The sequence below is a fragment of the Alternaria triticimaculans genome, assembly GCF_023758025.1.
Source record: "Alternaria triticimaculans strain BMP 0046 chromosome Unknown scaffold_1, whole genome shotgun sequence".
In the NCBI taxonomy this organism is placed as follows: domain Eukaryota; kingdom Fungi; phylum Ascomycota; class Dothideomycetes; order Pleosporales; family Pleosporaceae; genus Alternaria; species Alternaria triticimaculans.
The window spans coordinates 2,059,526-2,078,046 of record NW_026055958.1 but is presented as its reverse complement, the minus strand read 5'-3'; the positions used below and the strand labels follow the sequence as shown (position 1 = coordinate 2,078,046).

Sequence of the window (18,521 nt, the reverse complement as noted above, 5' to 3'; positions counted from 1 at the left end):
CACTGGAGGAGTTATGGGTGGGTGAAAAGAGGGTTGCGAGACGACATGGTGGGAACGGGGTGTCTTGGATATGGGAGCGTAAATCGGATGACACGGTGGATGCCGCGCTGATAGGGGTGAAGTGGGCGGAATATCGTAAAGAAAGGGAGGCCGTAGTTGTGTCAAGGGAGATCGGGACGTAACGGAGGAGGTGAGAAGTTGGGTAACGGCAGGTAAATTTGCGTCTATCGCAATTCGTTCAGTCAAGGACAGATAATCAATCCCATAAAGATAGCATCTAATGAATAACGTACATCATACCGAAGGGGGAGTACAGGCTGCCCGATGAATGCTAACTAGAGCCCACATACCCAAGAATAAGCCATGCTGTGAGTCCTCAGATGGGCCTCTGACGCCAAAGTTGATGCAACAGAACACAAAACTAACCATCGTACAGGACATCACACGCAAACCACACGTGAACCCTTACATGCAAATTACACCAGGTGAGCGGCCCATTCTACCTTGCATAACCGTTACTGCTACTCGATGGCATTGGCGACGCGGAAGCTGGTTTCCAGATCCTGATTCGTTTATCATCGCCAGCAGAAGCGAATGTAGTAGGATCCTTGGGGTGCCACGCTACGCTATTGGCGCAGCCGTTGGAGTGTGCGTCGAGAGCTTCGATAAGGAGGCCATTGGAGCGCCATATGTATATTCGTGAATCTGAAAGCGTGTGTTAGCAGATGATCCTGCATGAAAAGACAAGACAAACATACCCTCGCTGCCGCTGACTACAAAGTTCTCATCGGCGCCGCCAAACGCTGATCGAATCATGAACTGCTTTTGAGCATGTGCCTCGAAGCGTTGTATTACATCCCCAGTGTCGATTTCCATGAGCTTGATCTGATCCGGGCTTATGCTAACGAGCATATGCCGTGAATCCTGGCTGATCGTAACACTCGTCAACTTTGTACCATCAAGCTGAAACTCGGCAATCCTCTCATAAGTGGCATAATCAAACACGACAATCGCGCTCTCTGTAATGACGACTAATCGCTGGCCATCGGATGACAATGCGAGGCCGTTTACACGGAGCTTCCCATCATCGGCGAAGTTGTGCTTGAGGTTCCCGTCGAGGTCCCAAACACTACAGCCCATGTTGTCGTCCTGTGATCCAAGAATAATCCGTGTACCGGACGGATCCCAAGCCGCCGTGGTACATGGGTAGGTGAAGTCGTTGATACATTGTATGCATACACCGGTCTGCTAGTTTTAGTCGGAGCTATCAGAGCAATCTTGCCGCCTTACCTTGACATCCCATATCCGTGCTGAGTTCTCTGGTTGCGAGCAACATGTTATTATCTTTGTGTCATCAGGGCTCCAAGCAAGATGAGCAACGCCAGATTTCCTGTGTTCTGCGAGTCGATGTAACACCTTGTATGTGTTGGTTTCGTAGATAATGATTGTCTGGTCCTCGCCTGCAGATGCAAGTTTTGTGCCGTCGTTTGAGTACTGCAAGTACCAAACCTCACCCGTGTGGTGTTTCAAATCAAGAACAGCCTTTGTTGGGAAGTCGTCCCTTTCGCAGTTGTGGTCGAGATAGAGAGACGGTGACGCGGCGGTGTTGTGGTATAGGCAATTTGCGATCCAGCTATCTTTTACTTCATCTAGCAGTACTGCTAGCCTGTGTTCCGGGATCATAATGCTCGGCGAAATTGATTCTACAGGATGTCAGTATGAATGGCCATAGTCTGGGACTTGCTGCTTACTGGAAAGATCAGAAAGCAGATGCATCCGTGAGTCACCGCGAGCGCCGTCCCATTGAGCTTGATTTCGGAGGTCTTCGGCAGATTGGCACATCATAAGCCTACGAAGCGTTAGCTGGATAACGTCCGATGGCAGGACAATACTTACGCCGAAAGAGCGTGTAACCTTCCCACATCTCGATGAAGCGGCGTCAACTCTTGCCGAAGCACCGCAAGTGCCTTGCTCAGATCTCTCCGTTCAAGCAACTCGAGGTACTTTTGCTGCTTCAGACAAAATAGCATCACCTCGCGGTTTGCGCCCTCGGCTAGAGTCAAGCCTGTAGAACGCTGCGAGCTGGGCTGTGATGTCGACTTTCCCCAGGGCCTTCCGTAGGGGGCGTCTAGACCAACACCACCACCGGTGTGGTGTGTATTTGACCCAAACAGCAGCTCTTCGGCTTCCTCCCAATCACCGTTCAGTACCGAAGTTCGGAATGCCGCAACTGTGGGCCCTTCGAGCTGGAAGCCGCTCTCCTTGCATAGTGCGCCCGCAGCACTGTGGTAGCCCAAGTCGGTCAGACTCTGTATCAGTATCCGCGTCACTTCTTCCCTGTCATGGCCAAAGAAAGTTGCAGGCACTGATCCCCCGTTCGCTACCGGTCCTCCATTCGTATAGGAGCCATTGCTCTCGTTCCTCCCGTGTGTGCTTCCATTCGCGCCCTTGGCCAGGGGCGACCTGTGCCCCGACGACTGTGACGATCCGTTTGCGAAGTTGCGCGAGGGCGATTGTGAGGATTTGGAGGTGTCGTTATCAAGGCGCATCTTCCCTTCCTGTCTGCGCCTGCGCTTCGAGATGTGGCGGGATAAGCTGCCCCGGGTGCCGCTGGTGAGGGGCTCGTCTTCGGCGTCGTCGCTCGCAGAGAAGCTGTGCCTGCGCTTTCCGGCTGTAGTCTGGTCGGATGACAGGATAGCGGCAGCGGGTGCGTGGTTGGAGGCTCGGGCGGCGGGTGCAGGCTGGTTGGAGGGGGCAGAGATGACTGGGGAAGAAGAAGCGGGGGACGTCGGGGTGGATGGGTGGTCGGAGGCGGCTGGGGAGGGAGGGTTTGGGGCGATTTCGTCTGCCAGGACGAACGCTGGGTCTGGTTACCCGCAGATGACGCGGGTATGGGTTGGTGGCAGCGCCGTGCCTGGAGGGGTGTTGGCTTGGGGATTAGGGAAAGAGCATAGGCAGCGTCGAGGCGAGGCGCAGGGCTGGAGTGCGCGTGGAGTTGGCGTAGACGGTGGAGAGGTGGGCAAGCTTGCGGAGGTGAGCTCGGAGGTTTGGAGCAGCTGGCGATGTCACGAGCCGAGCAATGACGATGCCGTCGTCGGGGCCGGGCACCTTTGATGCTATCACAAACGCTCGAGCTGCGCCAAACAGGGGAAGTCCGATGGTCGTCGTGTGCACGCCGTGGGAGCTTCTAGTGGTCGTCTTGGTGGTTGTTGGCAGTTTGAGGTCCGTAGCTGGGGACCTAGGTGCAACCGGATGCGTTAAGCTCATGTGCCAAGTGGCAGCCACGATGTGCGAGAGATGGCCCAAAGCAGCGCAAGTATTACACCACAGGAAGCATTCAAGGGAGAAACGTCCACTCTCTGAGTCATTCAGTCAGTTCCAACGGCATCGTCACAACATGTTGCGTGGAATGGTCCCAGGCAGGCATGCGCACCAAGATGCTCGGGTGGATCCGCATTGTCACAAGGGACCTAATCGCGCGATAAGAAAGGGAGCTAACGCCCGCACCATGGCCGGCACGACTCACAAGGACGCCCAAGTGCTCGTCTTTGCTGCATTCGCGTCGACTGTGGCCGTCGACGCGTCATGCCTCGCTCCAGGCTGCCTTCCGGCCATTACAGACCAGGGCAACACGTCATGTGGAACAGGGTACGCGCTGTCATGCGGATCCATCAACCAACATCACACGTTCTTCAAAAACCACAGATTGTTCAAATATGACATGATTTACATGATCATAATTCCGATTCCAACTTCACAATAGTACTGTGACTACCCTATACCCCTTCTACACCTTCATCGTTGCGTTCCCGCCCGCTTCATGCTCCTTGAACCAGTTGAGGAACTGGAACAAACTAGCCTTGGGTGTCCTCTCAAGGCTCGTGTAGTTCACGTACTGCACTCCGAACCTGACCGACGTACCAAGCGCCCACTCGAAGTTGTCTAGAATGGACCACCCCCATGCTCCAGTCACATTGACGCCGTCCACATGAATCGCCAGCAAAATGTTGTCTAGATATTGCTGGAAGTAGTCCGCTCTCTTCAAACTAAACGTAGGTGTACCAAGTCAGCGTAGGTCTCACATGCAGTTCGCACAGAAACACTTACTCCCAAAGGGCAGAATTCAGGTTGTTCTGCAGAAGTAGAGGTACGAAGTCAGTATATGTCTCACATGCACTTCGTACAGTCAGAACTTACCCATTGCCCTTCGAAAGGCTCTGCAAACCCGAATTCGCTCACAACAATGTCCGGGATCGATGGGAAGAGGACCTGAGTAATGTGCTTGAGGTAGCGGCGCACGCCGGCAGGGGCAGAGTAGAACCACGACATGGCCGGGTCGGCGGCAGGACCAATGGGGAAGCCATTAGGGGCTACACTTGCTGAACCAGCACAGTCAGGGAAGGATGGGTGTGACCGGTTGCTCGTGCATGACTCGAGCCCGCCATCAACCTCAAAAGCTAAGAAACTGGAGTACGGATCGATGGCGTAGAAGTCGCACGATCCTTTGATCATGTCCTTTTCCTCTTGTGTGAACTCGGGCAAGAGGTCGCCAAGTGTGTCTTTGAGCGATTGCGGGTAGTCACCGTCAGTCCATGGTCCACCGAACCAGCCAATGCTAAAGTCAAAGTTCCGCTGGCGTGCAACTTCGTCTTCTGGTTTTGTGCTGTTGGCCTCGTAGTAGTTACCGCTGTTCTTGAAGGTCATGCGGCCGCGTCCTTTGAATTCTTCATGGTACCATTTGGACACCTTTGCGTGCGCTAGCAGTGTATGGTGGCCGCAAAGGAAGCGGGCTTCATTGCCGCCTGTGACGCCTGAGCCGTGGTATACGAAGTCAGTGTATGTCTCACATGCAGTTCGTATGAAGAGACTTACCATTTGGCGCTGGGTAGTATTCACCTGCCGGATACCCGGCGTATTGCCAATTGCAGTATTGGGGCTCATTGATCGTGAACCACTCGTCGACGTAGGCATCATACCGTGTGATGACGAACTTGGCGTAGTTGAAGAAGTCATCCACGACGCGGCGGTCAGTCCAGGCACCGTACTCATTGAATATGGCGAGAGGGGTGTCCCAGTGGAAGAGCGTTACCGCTGGATGAATGCCATTCTCGTGCATGGTTCTGATCACGTCGTCGTAGTGCGCAATAGCTTCCTCATTAACCGGACCATGTCCAAAGGGGAAAAAGCGCGGCCATGAAAAGCTAGGGCTGAAGGCTTTGACTCCTAGACTTGCTAGTCTGGCGAAATCCTGCTTATACAGATAGTAATGTTGATCAACGATATCGCCAGTGGTGTTATCGGCTACATAGTTGGGAACTGCGAGATAGAGGTACGAAGTCAGCTTATCATGATGTCTCACATGCTCATCGTGTAGTCAGAACTTACCCCGGTGTGCCAGCAAATCCCAAATACTGGGTCCTCTGCCTTCATCCTTGACCGCACCTTCGATTTGATACGCGGAAGAACTAAAGCCCCATTGAAAGTTCTCGGGGAGCTTCAAGCCCTGTACCTCGGGATATCCGCTTCCTACAAGAGCGTGATAGTATTGAGGATCTGGCTGCGGATATGCCGTTGGCTCTGCTGTTGGTTCAACGGTAGTCGTGACGGGGCCTGTAGCGATAGGGCCCACCATGTCCCAGAGCGAGGCGAGTGCATTGGGTCCGAAATCAGTGCGGGTATAGGCTGTGGGCTGTGCGGAGGCGTTGAAGCTGGAGGTACTGTAGCCTGAAGGCAAGACATAAGAGATAGTAGCTGTCCCGTTGCTCTGGGCAGTGACAGGAGCGGCGAAGACGAGAAGGCTCAAGACCGACAGTAATTGATCCATCTTGAAGAGTCAAGGTGGAATAGCACGAGATGTTGCGCCACTATGAACGGATCCCGAGACTATTTGAATAAGTACCTATGTACCTCTGCTAGATCTATCCGCATCATACCGGGTGGTTTCATTGTGCTCCCCGCTGACGGAAACCTTTGATCGATGGAGATTACCCGGAAATTTTGAGCTCGGCGTGCATGGTACCCCTCAAGAAAGTGCTCAAAATCATCTTTGTGCACCCGATATAGTGGATTACAAAAGGCTACAAAGGCAATCGTTGGTCAATCCCAAGGAGCTAATGTAAGCTCCAAGCTTCGTTGCGGTACCGAATGCTCGAGCGTGAGGATTTGCACCAAGACCGCAAACGTCATCAACGGGCAGGCCAGCGGAACTGGCGGAGTGAATTTCCGTGCCGAAAGAGGAATAGATCGAGGCTGCTGCCGATTGATTGGTGGAGGCAAAGCTTCTCGAAGCCATGCACGGAGCTATTGCGGGGAATCAACAACCATCTTGACTGATTGTTGAGCTTCCAAGAGACGTCGTACGAAGCTGTGTACCCAGACGGTAAGGTGAGCGGCAGAACAGAAGGCATGAACGGTCCGCCGACCGGAGCTTGGTAAGATCGGTAGAAGGAAACGCGGGACGAAAGGACGCAATTCGACAATGGAGCAGTGCTGCGGGTGGACGACACAAAGATTCTGGATGCCACAGGAGGGGATTGTGTCGTTTTGCCCAGGCGCACCTTTAGTATGCAATCGTCGGGCTTGACCGAGGACATTTATTCAGTTCATCGCTACGTAAAAGAGACCTAGCAGAACGTCACTAGGTTCTCCGGGTATATGGTCTTCGCCGTATAATATGACGAAGGTGGGAAGTCGTCCACAAGGAGCTTATGGTGACTCGTTTCATTTAAGCCTTGCGCTGCTTCTTCGAGGGCGGCTCTTGCTCTGACTTGCGACCCTTGCCCACCAATGCGCGAATGTCGACTGGTTCTTGTTCGTCGTCGTCGTCATCATCGTCACTAGCATCCATGACATCCAAGTCGGACAGCTCCTCGTCGTCTTCGTCTTCGTCGAATGTGCTCTCTGTGATCCGTTAGCGACAGGATGAAGAGTAGTTAAGCGCATGCCACGTACTGTAGTACTTGATAGCGTTGGGCCACATGTCTTCGGCGAGGATGGTAGCAACCTCATCGCCGCCTGGGAAGACCTCGATCTCCTGGTAGTCTTGCGGGTCTTCTTCGTCCTCAGCCTCATCCTCGTCATCGACCTTCTCCCCTCGCCTGATCTTCTCGAACCTCTCCTTCTCCTCCTTGGCAGCCTGTGCTGACTCCTGTGCGCTGACCCAGCGATAGCCGGAGACGAAAGAGAAGAGACCGAAGAAGCTAACAGAGGCGTCTGTAGCTGTTTCGATCTTCTTGGCCAGGTTCTTATATTCCTTAGTTTTGGCCTCCTCTTTCCTCGCAACGCCGTTGGCAGTGTCAGTTGCCAACTTCTTCCTCATCTCGCCCAGCTTGTACGCCGCATCCGTGAGACCACCGGTGAGGTCCTTGTCCTTCTTCCAGTTGATTTTGACAGGCTCCGAAACTAGACCTTGCCAGTCCTTGGTCTTCCTGAACCAGAAGTTCTTCTCGAGCACCTTGTCTTCGAAGTATTCGTTGTCGGTGAAGCCGAACTTGAGCGAGAAGCTGCGCGGGGAGCCATTGGGGTCGTTGAGCTCGATCCGCGACACCTCAAAAGTATCGAGACACTCGGCGAAAACCTTGGAGTCGGTGGGCTGGATGAAGTTGTCGATTTCGGGCGGCGCCTGCTCGAAGACGAGCGACCAGAAGTGCGGGATCTTTGTCACGAAGTCGGCGCGCTTCTTGTAGAGAGGGCCCTGCAGAGCTTCGGCTTGGCGGACTGCGATGGGGTTAGCAATGCGACTCCCTTTCTCGAGACGCGACGTGATAGAAATGGAATCGCAACTTACTGATCTCCTCTTCCACGTCTTCGAATTCGTGCTCAAGAGCCGCAAGCTCCTCGAAGCGAGCGACGTCTACTTCATTCATTTGGTGATCCATGGGTTTCGAGCAGCTGCCGCCGGGTGAGCAACAATCAGACACTTCAGACATTAAATCTTGGTGGAATGACGAAAGACTTCAGCCGTGAGCATTGTTTGTAAAATTTCCGAACTGCTGCAGGGATGTTTGCGCGACGGGGCCCACTTAAAAAGGCGGAGGTGCTCGGCCCCACGCACCCGTGCACACGTTCATCCCGGCTTCTGCACCCTTTTGGCAGCAGAACGCATCTATCTGTCCTGCTTCGTCGACACGATAGACCGACGCGAAGTTCTATGGCGCGGAAAATCAATCTACATCGTGATTATTTCAACGCGGCAGGCACGTCAGCAGAAGGCCCTTAGGGTGGCTGGGAGTCACAGAGATGACTTGCTTTCATTCACTCCGCCACAGCTTCGCTCCTGGCAGTGCGCTCTGGTACATTCACGATAGGCAGCACCCGATACCCCACAGTGCCATATAAGCTCGCTACTCCCTCTGTTCGACGATTGTATGTCATAGCACTCAGAGTTCAACAAGAACAACACGCAAGCCGCTTCTACCAGGCCCGACAACGATCTGCGCAATCTTCGCTACTTAGGTAGCCATGGGAGGTCTCGCATTCGCAAATGTTCCAACAGAATCCGGCAGACCTATCAAGGTCCCTCGCCTGCTACCATCACTGTACAAGACGCTCTCCGCGCAATATCAAGGCCTTCTAGAGACACTATTTGTACGCGTTGTCGTCCCGCGCGACGCTCCAGCCAAGACAGACCATGGGGACATCGACTTCTTGGTAGAAGGCATTCGGCCACCCAACACCAAAGAGGGGATATGGGCAGCAATACAGAAGACTCTCGACGCCGATATCCATCTCCCACGCGGCGGGTCCTCTTCCTACGCGGTGCGACATCCCGAAATACCAGATGCACACGTGCAAGTCGACGTCGAACTTTCAGTTGGAGATGAAACCCCGGAAAGCGCTGAGCTCCTCGAATGGACGCGCTTCATGAAAGGCGACGCTGACCTCGTGCAAATCATTGGCGTCTCTCATCGTCCGCTGGGTCTCACCTGCAATGACCAGGGCCTGCATGTACGAGTCGAAGAGATTGAGCCATACAACAAGAAGAAAGCACTGCTATTTCTCACAAGAGATCCAAATCTCGCGATCGCTTTCTACGGCATGGATGTCGCAAAATACTGGTCAGGGTTCAAGGATGAAGACGATCTTTTTGACTGGGCTTCCAGCGGGAGGTTCTTTTCGCACAAAATCTTCCAAGGGCGTGTCGAGAAGCACAACGATCGAGCCCGGCAAGCAAAGCGGCCCATGTACCAGCGTTTTGTAGAGGACTACATGCCAGCGCATCCGGACAGAGGTGATGCAAACACGTGGACTAAGCAGCAAGTACTGGAAGAGGCTCTTGCAGTTTTCAAGAAGCAGGATGAGTACGACACTATGATGAGGGATCATCACCTCAAGGCGGCGGAAGAAGAGCTCTGGAAGGAGATCAAAGTCACAGTCCCAATACAGAGCAACTCTCTCGCTCTCATTCTGAAGGGCTTGAGGCGTTGGGTCGTGTTCCAGGATAACGAGCCGCGCATTTCGTCTGAGCCCAACCTTGGTGAGCCTTTAATCTGGTCCAAATTTGTATCGGCGGACAACAAAGACGCTGTGCTCAAGTGGGTGCAAAACAACTGGGAACAAGTCAAGGCTTTGGAGAAGGCGCGTGCGAATGCTGCCAAGGAAGCCGCGAAGGGCGCATCGTGAGGTCTGGGCCAGGCTGATGAAAGTCAAAGTAGTGCAAGTGGCACACATTACAGAGACTTGTGCGGTAGTGGTACTGTAGATACTGTTTTCAATCGCGTTCACACGTGGTACTGTACGCATCTAAATTTTGCGGTTTTCGTGACGTAACGCGTGGATCTCTTAAGCCGATGGTTCCCATGCAGCTGCGGGCCTTCTTAACGCGAGCATGATCAGACCTGGCTTTGCGATGCAAATTTTCAGTTTCGTAGGGGTAATAGAATCGAGTTTCGAAGGGGTAATACGGACGGTTTTGTAGGGGTAATCAGAATACCTAAAGGTGGGTCGCATGGTCGAACCTGCTACTTCGGCCCGATGGGAAAGCGCAACTTGATCACGACGATTTGCAACATTTCTCCGATGGTCAGTAGGTATCGCTGCGGGTGAATTGCGCTACGCTACTCGCTATCTTGCCAAGATTGTGTCCCAAGGTGGCTCTTATCTTTTTTGCTTTGTGCGGTACCGGATCGTGACGAACCTTCAAAGGCACTACCTTGTCAGACGGATCTCGATCGACAGAACCCAGCTACCATTCACAGCATTGCTTGTTTCGCACCGAATAGCTTGCTCGCATCCACAAGTCCCGAGGTCTCCGCCTAACAAAGATAAGCCCTACGACAACTTCGATCCTCTAGCGCGTGGACGAGATGGACGACCAGTATCCCGAGCTGCAACTGCCAGAGTCACGGGTCTTGATCGTCATAACGGGTATATATTCATGGAGTGGACATTATGTGTTCGTCTGTACTAACCTCACTAGGCGGCACGATATGCATGCGCAAATCTCCAGACGGACTGGTACCTGCGCGGGGTTTCCTCAAAGCTGGACTTGCACCCAGACCAGTCTTCAATGATGGATCGTACCCCGAGCCTTTGGAGATTGTTACCGACGACAAGGGCACACGCAAAGCCGTTCAAAGTCTTAGAACTCCAGTCAGCACCTATGATCGCCGCGTGCGATACTGCGTGCTCGAATTCGAAAAGTTGCTCGATAGTAGCTCTATTGACTCCACTGGTTGGGATCAAATTGCCCGGACGGTGCAGCGAAACTACCAACTCTTCGATGGTTTCGTTATTTTGCATGGCACAGACTCTCTGGCGTACACGTCGTCGGCGTTGAGTTTCATGTTCCATAATCTGGGGAAGCCGGTGATATTGACGGGATCTCAAGCGCCGATGATGAACTTGCAAACCGATGCACAGGACAATCTCCTGAACTCTCTGATCATTGCTGGACATTTTATGATACCGGAAGTGTGTCTATTTTTCAACTTCAAGTTGTTCCGAGGAAATCGCGCGACCAAAGTATCTGCAGAAGACTTTGACGCATTTGGTAGCCCCAATCTACCACCGTTGGCTACTGTCTCATCTACCAAGACGAATGTCCTGTGGCATCGCGTTCATAGATCTGTCGATCTAAGACCTTTTACTATACAAACCAGTCTGGATACAGCACACGTAGCTTGCCTGCGTGTGTTCCCAGGTATCACACCTGCAATGGTAGATGCAGTCCTACGCTTGGAAGGCCTCAAAGGACTGGTACTGGAAACTTTTGGAGCCGGAAATACCCCCGGAGGACCAGACAGCGCAATGACGCGATGTTTAGCGGATGCGGTAAAGAGAGGGATCGTGATTGTGAACGTAACACAATGTCTGAGCGGCAGTGTCAGCGCTCTATACGCCCCAGGAGCGTACCTCGGTCGTGCAGGCGTCGTTTTCGGCCAGGATCTAACCTCAGAGGCAGCGCTCACTAAGCTGGCATACCTCCTTGCGCTACCAGATGCTACCCCCGAAGAGGTCGCGAAGCGCATGTCCGTTTCCTTACGTGGCGAGCTTACTGAGACTACAAGGACACATTTCGAACACCCGTCAAGAAGTGGTGTCCTTACCCCTGAGCTTTCAAGTCTCACAGCGCTCGGCTATGCTGTCCAAAAGGGCGACCTGCAAGCGACAAAAGACATAATTCGAGGAGAGCCTCGCTGGTTGTTGAACGATGCAGATTATCAAATGAACAGCCCTGTAGTAAGTGCCATTCCATCCACTCAGCATCCTTATGACTATCTCTGCCCTCCGAGTCACCTTCCAACAACAGCACGCAATTTGAGACCTTTACTGTTCCTGTATCATGCGAGAGCCGGTATCGGAAGGGTTGCACCATATTTGCTGCACGGCTCGTAACGCATACACCATTATCAAGATAAAGGAACGAGACGCCGCCGGCTCAGAGGGATAGAGCCAAACAGCTCACAGTTGTGCCCCAGTAGTGCGGTGAGACGCAGTCGCTTATCTTCCAGCCCATCACCGCATTGCATTCGCTTCTGGAGCGACTTAATCCGTCTGAGCGAGATTGCGTTCCTTGCTGACGTGCCGGTGTAGCATCTTGCGGCAACAAGCCCCAACGTTGAGATTCTGCGCGACTTTCTGGCCCAAGGCGCCTCTGTGCATCTTCGAAACCGATCAGGAAATACCCCGCTCTTCTTGGCCGCAGCGGCTGGCTTACCAGATCACGTACAGACATTAATCGACGCAGGAGCCCATCTTCACAGCGATGAAGTCAGTGCCGCAAAGCTGCATGCGTCAGAGGGCGACGGCAACGCTGAAGTTTGGAGCCGTGTGATTGGCTGAAATGTGCAGCACGTTGAGCACTGCTGGGAGCACGGTTGATTGTGGCTGCTTGTTGGCTGCAGCCTAGCGAGCAAATTGTCTATATGATGGATGCATGGCGCCTCGAAATGTCGCCATATATGGCACGTTGGTCCCCAGAGTCTGGTGACGCACCGGAATCAGCCCGACGAATGCTGCGGCGTTGACAGAGGTGAATCATTGGAGTTACGCGACAATATCCCGGCTGCTATCATGGAGCGCAGCCCACTCGGAATCTTGCCGCTGATAGGAGCACTCGTGGTCGACCGCAGTTGTGCAGTAACGCTGGTATGGCCGGGGTCGACGTGGACATGAAGGTATACACCAAACGATGGTGCTGGATAGACCCGCCATGCGTGTGGGGAAGTTATTCAAGTGCGTGTCCGCATATAGATTGAAGATGTACATCGACCAGGGCGTCCCGCTAAAGGCATGGAGACCTCGGGAGCTTGTTTCAGTTAGTAAAAGAAATCTCTGTGCCAAGAACCGACACCGTGATGTCCCTTACACTCGGGGTAACCCGTTGATAGCACGTTTTCTACAGGTGACGGTAGATGGCTCCGAGTTCAGCAACGTGTACAGCGCAGCGGTTTCTGACGGCTCCATATATCCGTCATTCGCGGTCCCTGAACTTAGTGTATCCCCGCATTGACTCGCAGACACTGCCCCTCATCGATTTCTCTGCGTTACGAGCAGATTCGAATGTGGAGCGCTCGTCTATGAATTAGCCTACCAAGCTCGTTGCAGTCGGATGATAGTGCACGCTGCTCGCTTGTGTATGCATAGTATGGCGTGTCGAAAAACGAAAGGCGATTCTGCGAGATTGTTCCGCCATGGCCCAGTAGAGCAACTCGAACAGTCTCGAGTGATAGAGTGGACCACTACGGGCATATTGCGCTGGCCAACTGTGGTAAGTAGTGGCCGCGGTCAGGTGTTCGCGATGTCAAGCGGAGCCTATTCGCCCTTGCGGGTGGACTATTAGGTAAGGCTTTTCCCAGCAATGCAAATGACGAGCCCAAACTTGGCTGTAATGTCATACAAAAAACAGCTCGTTTCGAGCTTCTCCTGTTTCTCCGGTCGGCGTCTTTGACCGTAGCTCTGCTCTTTAAACATTGCGTGTGTCTACGTCAAAGGTAAAGGAATCGGACCGCAACCTCAACCTCAGAACACGACGACTAGCTTCGCGCAACCCTGCATAAAGCGACTCACGTGCCTGCCATCGATCGCACTATCAGAGGCTTGACCACCTTTGTGCGTCGCAAGCACGTTATTATCTGCCCGCCGAACCGGCATCGCTGACGCCGCCGAACCGAATCCCTCCCAAGGTTACCACTACCCTTACACCAAGTCCTTATCTCACCCTCACCCGCCATTGAGCTACTGCCTACTTCCCGGAGCCCCAGGTGACGACTGCCCGGTATCCTCGCGCCTTGGCCCTGTTTGTGTTTTATATACCCACAACCACCCTTCCGAAAGTCGCAACTTCCAAAGGACCGCGAAAAAAATTCTCTAAAGCACTTCTTTTCGCCCAAGATTCTCGCTCAAGGATACACGAATGCAAAGGACCGTCGTTACCATCAACAGCAATGGCCGCCAATCGGCGAGCTTCATTCGCGTGGCCGCCGCACTAGGATGGCAAGTACGAGCGCAGATGCGAGACTTGAACGGAATAGTTGCGCGGGAGCTGTCGGAATTGGACAATGTCACTGTCTATATTGGCGCGCTGGAAGACAAGAAATTTCTCGACGATCTGTTCAAGAGCGCGCAATGCGCATTCATAAATACCACGCACTGGGGAGACGAAGTTTCGATTGGTCGATCGCTTGCCGATGCCGCAAAGAAGGCCGGAATCCAACACTACATCTACTCTAGCATGCCCGACCACTCTGTGTTTGGCAACAACTGGAGATCACTACCACTATGGGCACCCAAGTTCACCGTCGAACAGTACATCCGCCAAATCGGCCTGCCAGCAACCTTTGTTTACTGCGGCATCTACCACAACAACTTTACCGGTCTCGACTTCCCGCTATTCCGCATGGAGCACCAGTACGATGGAAGTTTCGTCTGGCAAGCACCATTCCACCCAGATCAGCCCCTGCCCTGGTTGGACTCGGAACATGATATAGGACCAGCTATTTACCAACTATTTAAGGAAGGTCCACGAAAGTGGAATGGCAAGCGGTAAGCGTGTTCTGCATCTGCATATCCCGGTCCACATCATGCGGACAGTCTCCACAGTGGTTCGATCTGGTGGCTTAGCATCACTGGTGGTCGACTGTAAAATTTTCCGCTATTTTCTCGCATGCTGTCATGACGTGGCTGCATCACAAGATACCTGTAGGGCACGTGTAATTTTGGACTATGTACTGACTGACTCAGGATTCCGCTTGCATTTGCGTCAATGACCCCGAGAGAAGTCTGTAAAGCATTCAGTACGGGCCTCCGGAGACCAGTCCGCTACAAGCGGGGCCCCATAATGATCAACGTGCCCACACCCACAGGCTATCGGGAGCACCTTTCCGCGCTGGAGTACACACTGGGCGAGAAGGGCGCACCGTACTTTGGACCCGATCTTGAGCCAGACGTTCCCAAGGTATCCCTTGAACTGTGGGAGGGAAACCGATCCATGGAGGAGTATGCCCAGGAGGTGTTCCCTGTGGAAGAGGCTGCCAACGGTCTCACTTGGATGGAAGAGGTAGAGACGCCTAGGAGAGAGATCGAGATCGACTTTGAACAGATCAATTGCTGACGGCTGGCTTCATCTTCCAGGGCGAGATTTTTCAGCATTCCAACGTTGTCTTGGGTCTAAGCGAGCAGCTCAACCAGGCGCGACTCTAATTCCTTCGGTTCGACATGTCCCCTTGGTTCCCTCGGCGTCGGACGGTAGCATCTCAACGGCGTCTGGCCTTACCTTTCCTTTGGAGTATCGGGGTAGAAAAGCGGTAAAATGCATGGTGATGGGATGCCTAGGGCGGCTATCCCGGGCTCTTTCTGCGGGTCCATGTCGTTATCTTGACCACACGTGGTTTCCTCGCTCGACATCGCGCAAGCATGGTGTTTGGGCTGCCTTTTTGAGCGTGTGCATACACTGCGGTATACCAGGGGCGGTGGTGATCTGCATTTTCAAAAGTTAGTCCTTTCTTAATCACTCCACTAGGGAGATGTCCACTTGACTGTTTCACGGAAGCGATGTGGGTGTACGGGCTAGGTTCACACCGATTACGATCGGTGCATTGCGACGGTGTTTGAACTGTAGCCAAGATGAAAATGATACACAAATACGAAAAACTGTCAAGATGAGTTGCACGAGGCCATTAGTGACGCATGTGGTTGTGAAGGGGGGCCAGGCAATTGGGCTATGCGGGACGGACGAATGCTGACATAAGCGACCTCGAATTTCCTGAAGCTGGACTCTATGCGGCGACGACTGCAACTCCGCCCGCCAATGTCAGCCGTCATACCCTGCACGCGGGCTACAGCCCAGCGAGTCGCCTTCCGAGCCGTGCGATGTAGACGATTCGCAAGCACCGAGACTGTCGCTGTCGATGCAGCGCCCACGACGCCCATACTGCCCGCCAGGCGTGAGCAGCGGCTGCCAACACAGGAGCCGGATCTCAGCCAGCGGCTACACAGAGCCTTGTATCCGCGTCTATACGGAGAGGATGGTCAGTTCACAGGCGGAGAACTCGTGAGAATGAAGCGCCGGAAACAGAAGAAGCCCATCGACTCCAAGTGGCAGCCGGTGATGAAGCAGAAGAGCGTAGACCACCAATTGAGTACGGCCACCCCTTGATGCCAGGCCATATTGCTGCATGCTGAACAATGGTGCAATGGCACATGGCGGTCATCTCCTGACGAAGAAAGCGCTGACTCTATCCCACAGGCCATCAATTTGGCGTACCCGTCTTCAGGCCCACAACGCTCAACATCAAGAAAACCTGTCCCAACCCCATCTCAGCCGTAAACTCCTCGCAGATCAGCCTCCTCGACCCCACCGGAGCACGAACCCGCCTTTTCGCAAAGGACAACCCAGAATGCGCGCGAGTCGGCGACATCCTACTTGTGCGCCAACGCACCGGCGATCCCTTCGCTGGCGTATGCATCAACATCCGCCGTCGCGGTACCGACACTGCTATCCTCCTGCGCGGCCAGCTTACCCGTGTCGGTGTGGAGATGTGGTACAAGGTCTACAGCCCATTGGTAGAGGGCATAGAGGTTGTGCAGCGGGCGGCCAAGAGGGCAAGACGCGCCAGGTTGACGTACATGAGGACTGTCAAGCACGACAGGGGAAGCGTGGAGAACGTCGTCAGAATGTATCTCAGGCAAAAGGCTGCCCTGGGTACGTCCGAGGGACAGAAGAAGAAGGGTGCCGGGGCTGCAGCGGCCATGATGGGTGGCAAGAAGAAGGGCAGGGGCAAGAAGAGGTAGACCCGCGAGAGCGTCTTTCACTGCCTCACCTGGCTTCTCTGGATACCGTTATAAGAACACTGTACATATATGTACAATACTACAAGCAATGTCAAGGACATGATCACTTGCAGCCTGAGCGTGAAGCAAGATACGTGAGTTGTGCTACAAACAACGCGATGAGAATGATGATCACAAGAGTCAAGCGTAAGCCCATTAGACACCCTCTCCTTCTGAATGCGACTAACACATCCTATCAGACTGGCGACCTCTCTGTTCTATTGTGGGACCCAGTCCTCGACTGCTCAACTCACAACCTAATGCACCGTTCCATATCCTTGTGGCTGCTGCTGAACGTAACCCTGCTGTGCCGGCACAACCCCATGTCCTGCCTCTACACCTGCGGGCGCAGGCGCAACAGGCACGCTCTTGTGTCCTCCATTCTGTACTTTCTGACTGTACACACCCGGTGCAGGACGCGCGTTGTAAATGCCCGCGCGTATCTCGTCGCGTCGCTTGATGTACACGTATTCGACGTAAAAGGCGTGGATATGACCGGGAAAGTCTGGGCGCAGGAGAAGTCAGTGCATGTCTCGTGAGACGTTTGTACAGAAGATACTTACAGCCTAGTATTGTGAGAAGTAGGTTGATGAAGAAGTCGGCGCCGCAGCCCGCTACGAGAAAGACACCGAGGGGTGGGACTGTGGATGGGTTAGTTGGGATTTACTCGGAAGGAAGAAGGAGAAAAGCTTACTGAAGATTGTGATGAGGATCAAGAGCAGCGTTTTGATCATGTTTGCGACTGGCTTCTGTCTCGCGCTGTAGTGATGTACTTGGATATGCGCTGCGGTAGTTGTTGTCTGCACAGGTGATGATTGTTCGTCTGCGTTTGATGTCGCACGCCGGACTGTGTGACTTCTCGAGTTGATAAAGGTACGCGACTAGCTATTCGCGGGGACTCTCAGGCCTTATAAACAACCCAAAGGCCATCACGCCCATGCGTAAACCTTACTGAGCGCTCATGCTTCAACGTCATGATCCTTGTTCCTGTGTGGCTGATTGGCTAGCCACAGTGTGGCGCGGATGTCTCCGGAGGGCGCATGGTGACGCTGACGCGTAAGGTTGGCGGTTACCTGGTACGAACGCGCCGCAGGACTTGACTGTCTTTAAGAAGCTTGCACCCATAGCCTATCGCGTCTAGCAATGAGCGCCCTTCTGTGGCGTTGTATGCCGTTTTGTTTTATCTGCGATCGCTATCGCCCTTTATGATGTACCCAGCCTTGCCGCGATGCGTTGAGCTTTTTACTCGTGGGAGAAAGCGTTCAAGCTGGAAATATTCGTGTATTTGACAAAAAAATTCATGCGTTGAGCTTCGGCACGTCTTTCCTTTCCTCGGTCCATCTTGCAACGCTCAAGCATGGCCAAGTATACAATTTTACCTTACATGATGGCCAGGGATAAGATATCTTACGCAGTGGACAGAAACGTATTTATGCGCCGCCGATGCCTGCTGCTTTCCTAGACGTTCGTACCTCTAGGCCACCTCTGAAATCAGGTTTCCAATCTCACCGACGAACGTCGACATTGCAAATTGGTATACACATAGACGCGAGCATCTGTCGGCCCTTCCTCTATATCTGGATTCACGTTCATTGGCACTGCTAGTAAACGAGAATGTCTGAATACTGAATCTCCTGGATCAAGCAAAACCTTCGATACAGAACAAATATGCCACACCATCCTTGGAACAGGTCTTTCCGATATCAGGTCTGCGATAAGATTCCACTTCAGATCTCCTCCGGCTTGGCAAA

At 53.3% G+C, this 18,521-nt stretch overlaps 7 protein-coding genes across 7 annotated transcripts; 4 read left to right on the top strand and 3 right to left on the bottom strand.

The window, feature by feature from the left end:
• Positions 1-499: 499 nt before the first annotated feature.
• On the bottom strand, positions 500-5,824 carry J4E78_000671 (uncharacterized protein; the record flags this gene model as incomplete). The annotated part of the gene is made up of 10 exons (XM_049361333.1): positions 500-705; positions 759-1,245; positions 1,291-1,703; positions 1,752-1,849; positions 1,897-2,866; positions 3,922-4,046; positions 4,108-4,133; positions 4,198-4,811; positions 4,873-5,316; positions 5,386-5,824. The coding sequence occupies 10 exons, from the start codon at positions 5,822-5,824 to the stop codon at positions 500-502; spliced, it is 3,822 nt and encodes a 1,273-aa protein (XP_049226616.1).
• A 900-nt stretch (positions 5,825-6,724) lies between these two features.
• On the bottom strand, positions 6,725-7,877 carry J4E78_000670 (uncharacterized protein; the record flags this gene model as incomplete). Its single annotated transcript, XM_049361332.1, has 3 exons — positions 6,725-6,900; positions 6,952-7,716; positions 7,787-7,877. 3 exons carry the CDS (start codon positions 7,875-7,877, stop codon positions 6,725-6,727), a joined length of 1,032 nt encoding a protein of 343 aa, XP_049226615.1.
• A 583-nt stretch (positions 7,878-8,460) lies between these two features.
• On the top strand, positions 8,461-9,621 carry J4E78_000669 (uncharacterized protein; the record flags this gene model as incomplete). Its single annotated transcript, XM_049361331.1, has 1 exon — positions 8,461-9,621. One exon carries the CDS (start codon positions 8,461-8,463, stop codon positions 9,619-9,621), a length of 1,161 nt encoding a protein of 386 aa, XP_049226614.1.
• A 683-nt stretch (positions 9,622-10,304) lies between these two features.
• Positions 10,305-11,835, top strand: J4E78_000668 (uncharacterized protein; the record flags this gene model as incomplete). Its single annotated transcript, XM_049361330.1, has 2 exons — positions 10,305-10,365; positions 10,418-11,835. The coding sequence occupies 2 exons, from the start codon at positions 10,305-10,307 to the stop codon at positions 11,833-11,835; spliced, it is 1,479 nt and encodes a 492-aa protein (XP_049226613.1).
• A 2,020-nt stretch (positions 11,836-13,855) lies between these two features.
• Positions 13,856-15,052, top strand: J4E78_000667 (uncharacterized protein; the record flags this gene model as incomplete). The annotated part of the gene is made up of 2 exons (XM_049361329.1): positions 13,856-14,484; positions 14,683-15,052. 2 exons carry the CDS (start codon positions 13,856-13,858, stop codon positions 15,050-15,052), a joined length of 999 nt encoding a protein of 332 aa, XP_049226612.1.
• Positions 15,053-15,748: 696 nt separating this feature from the next.
• On the top strand, positions 15,749-16,731 carry J4E78_000666 (uncharacterized protein; the record flags this gene model as incomplete). The annotated part of the gene is made up of 2 exons (XM_049361328.1): positions 15,749-16,079; positions 16,187-16,731. The coding sequence occupies 2 exons, from the start codon at positions 15,749-15,751 to the stop codon at positions 16,729-16,731; spliced, it is 876 nt and encodes a 291-aa protein (XP_049226611.1).
• A 296-nt stretch (positions 16,732-17,027) lies between these two features.
• Positions 17,028-17,504, bottom strand: J4E78_000665 (uncharacterized protein; the record flags this gene model as incomplete). Its single annotated transcript, XM_049361327.1, has 3 exons — positions 17,028-17,275; positions 17,334-17,411; positions 17,465-17,504. 3 exons carry the CDS (start codon positions 17,502-17,504, stop codon positions 17,028-17,030), a joined length of 366 nt encoding a protein of 121 aa, XP_049226610.1.
• Between the last annotated feature and the right edge of the window lie 1,017 nt (positions 17,505-18,521).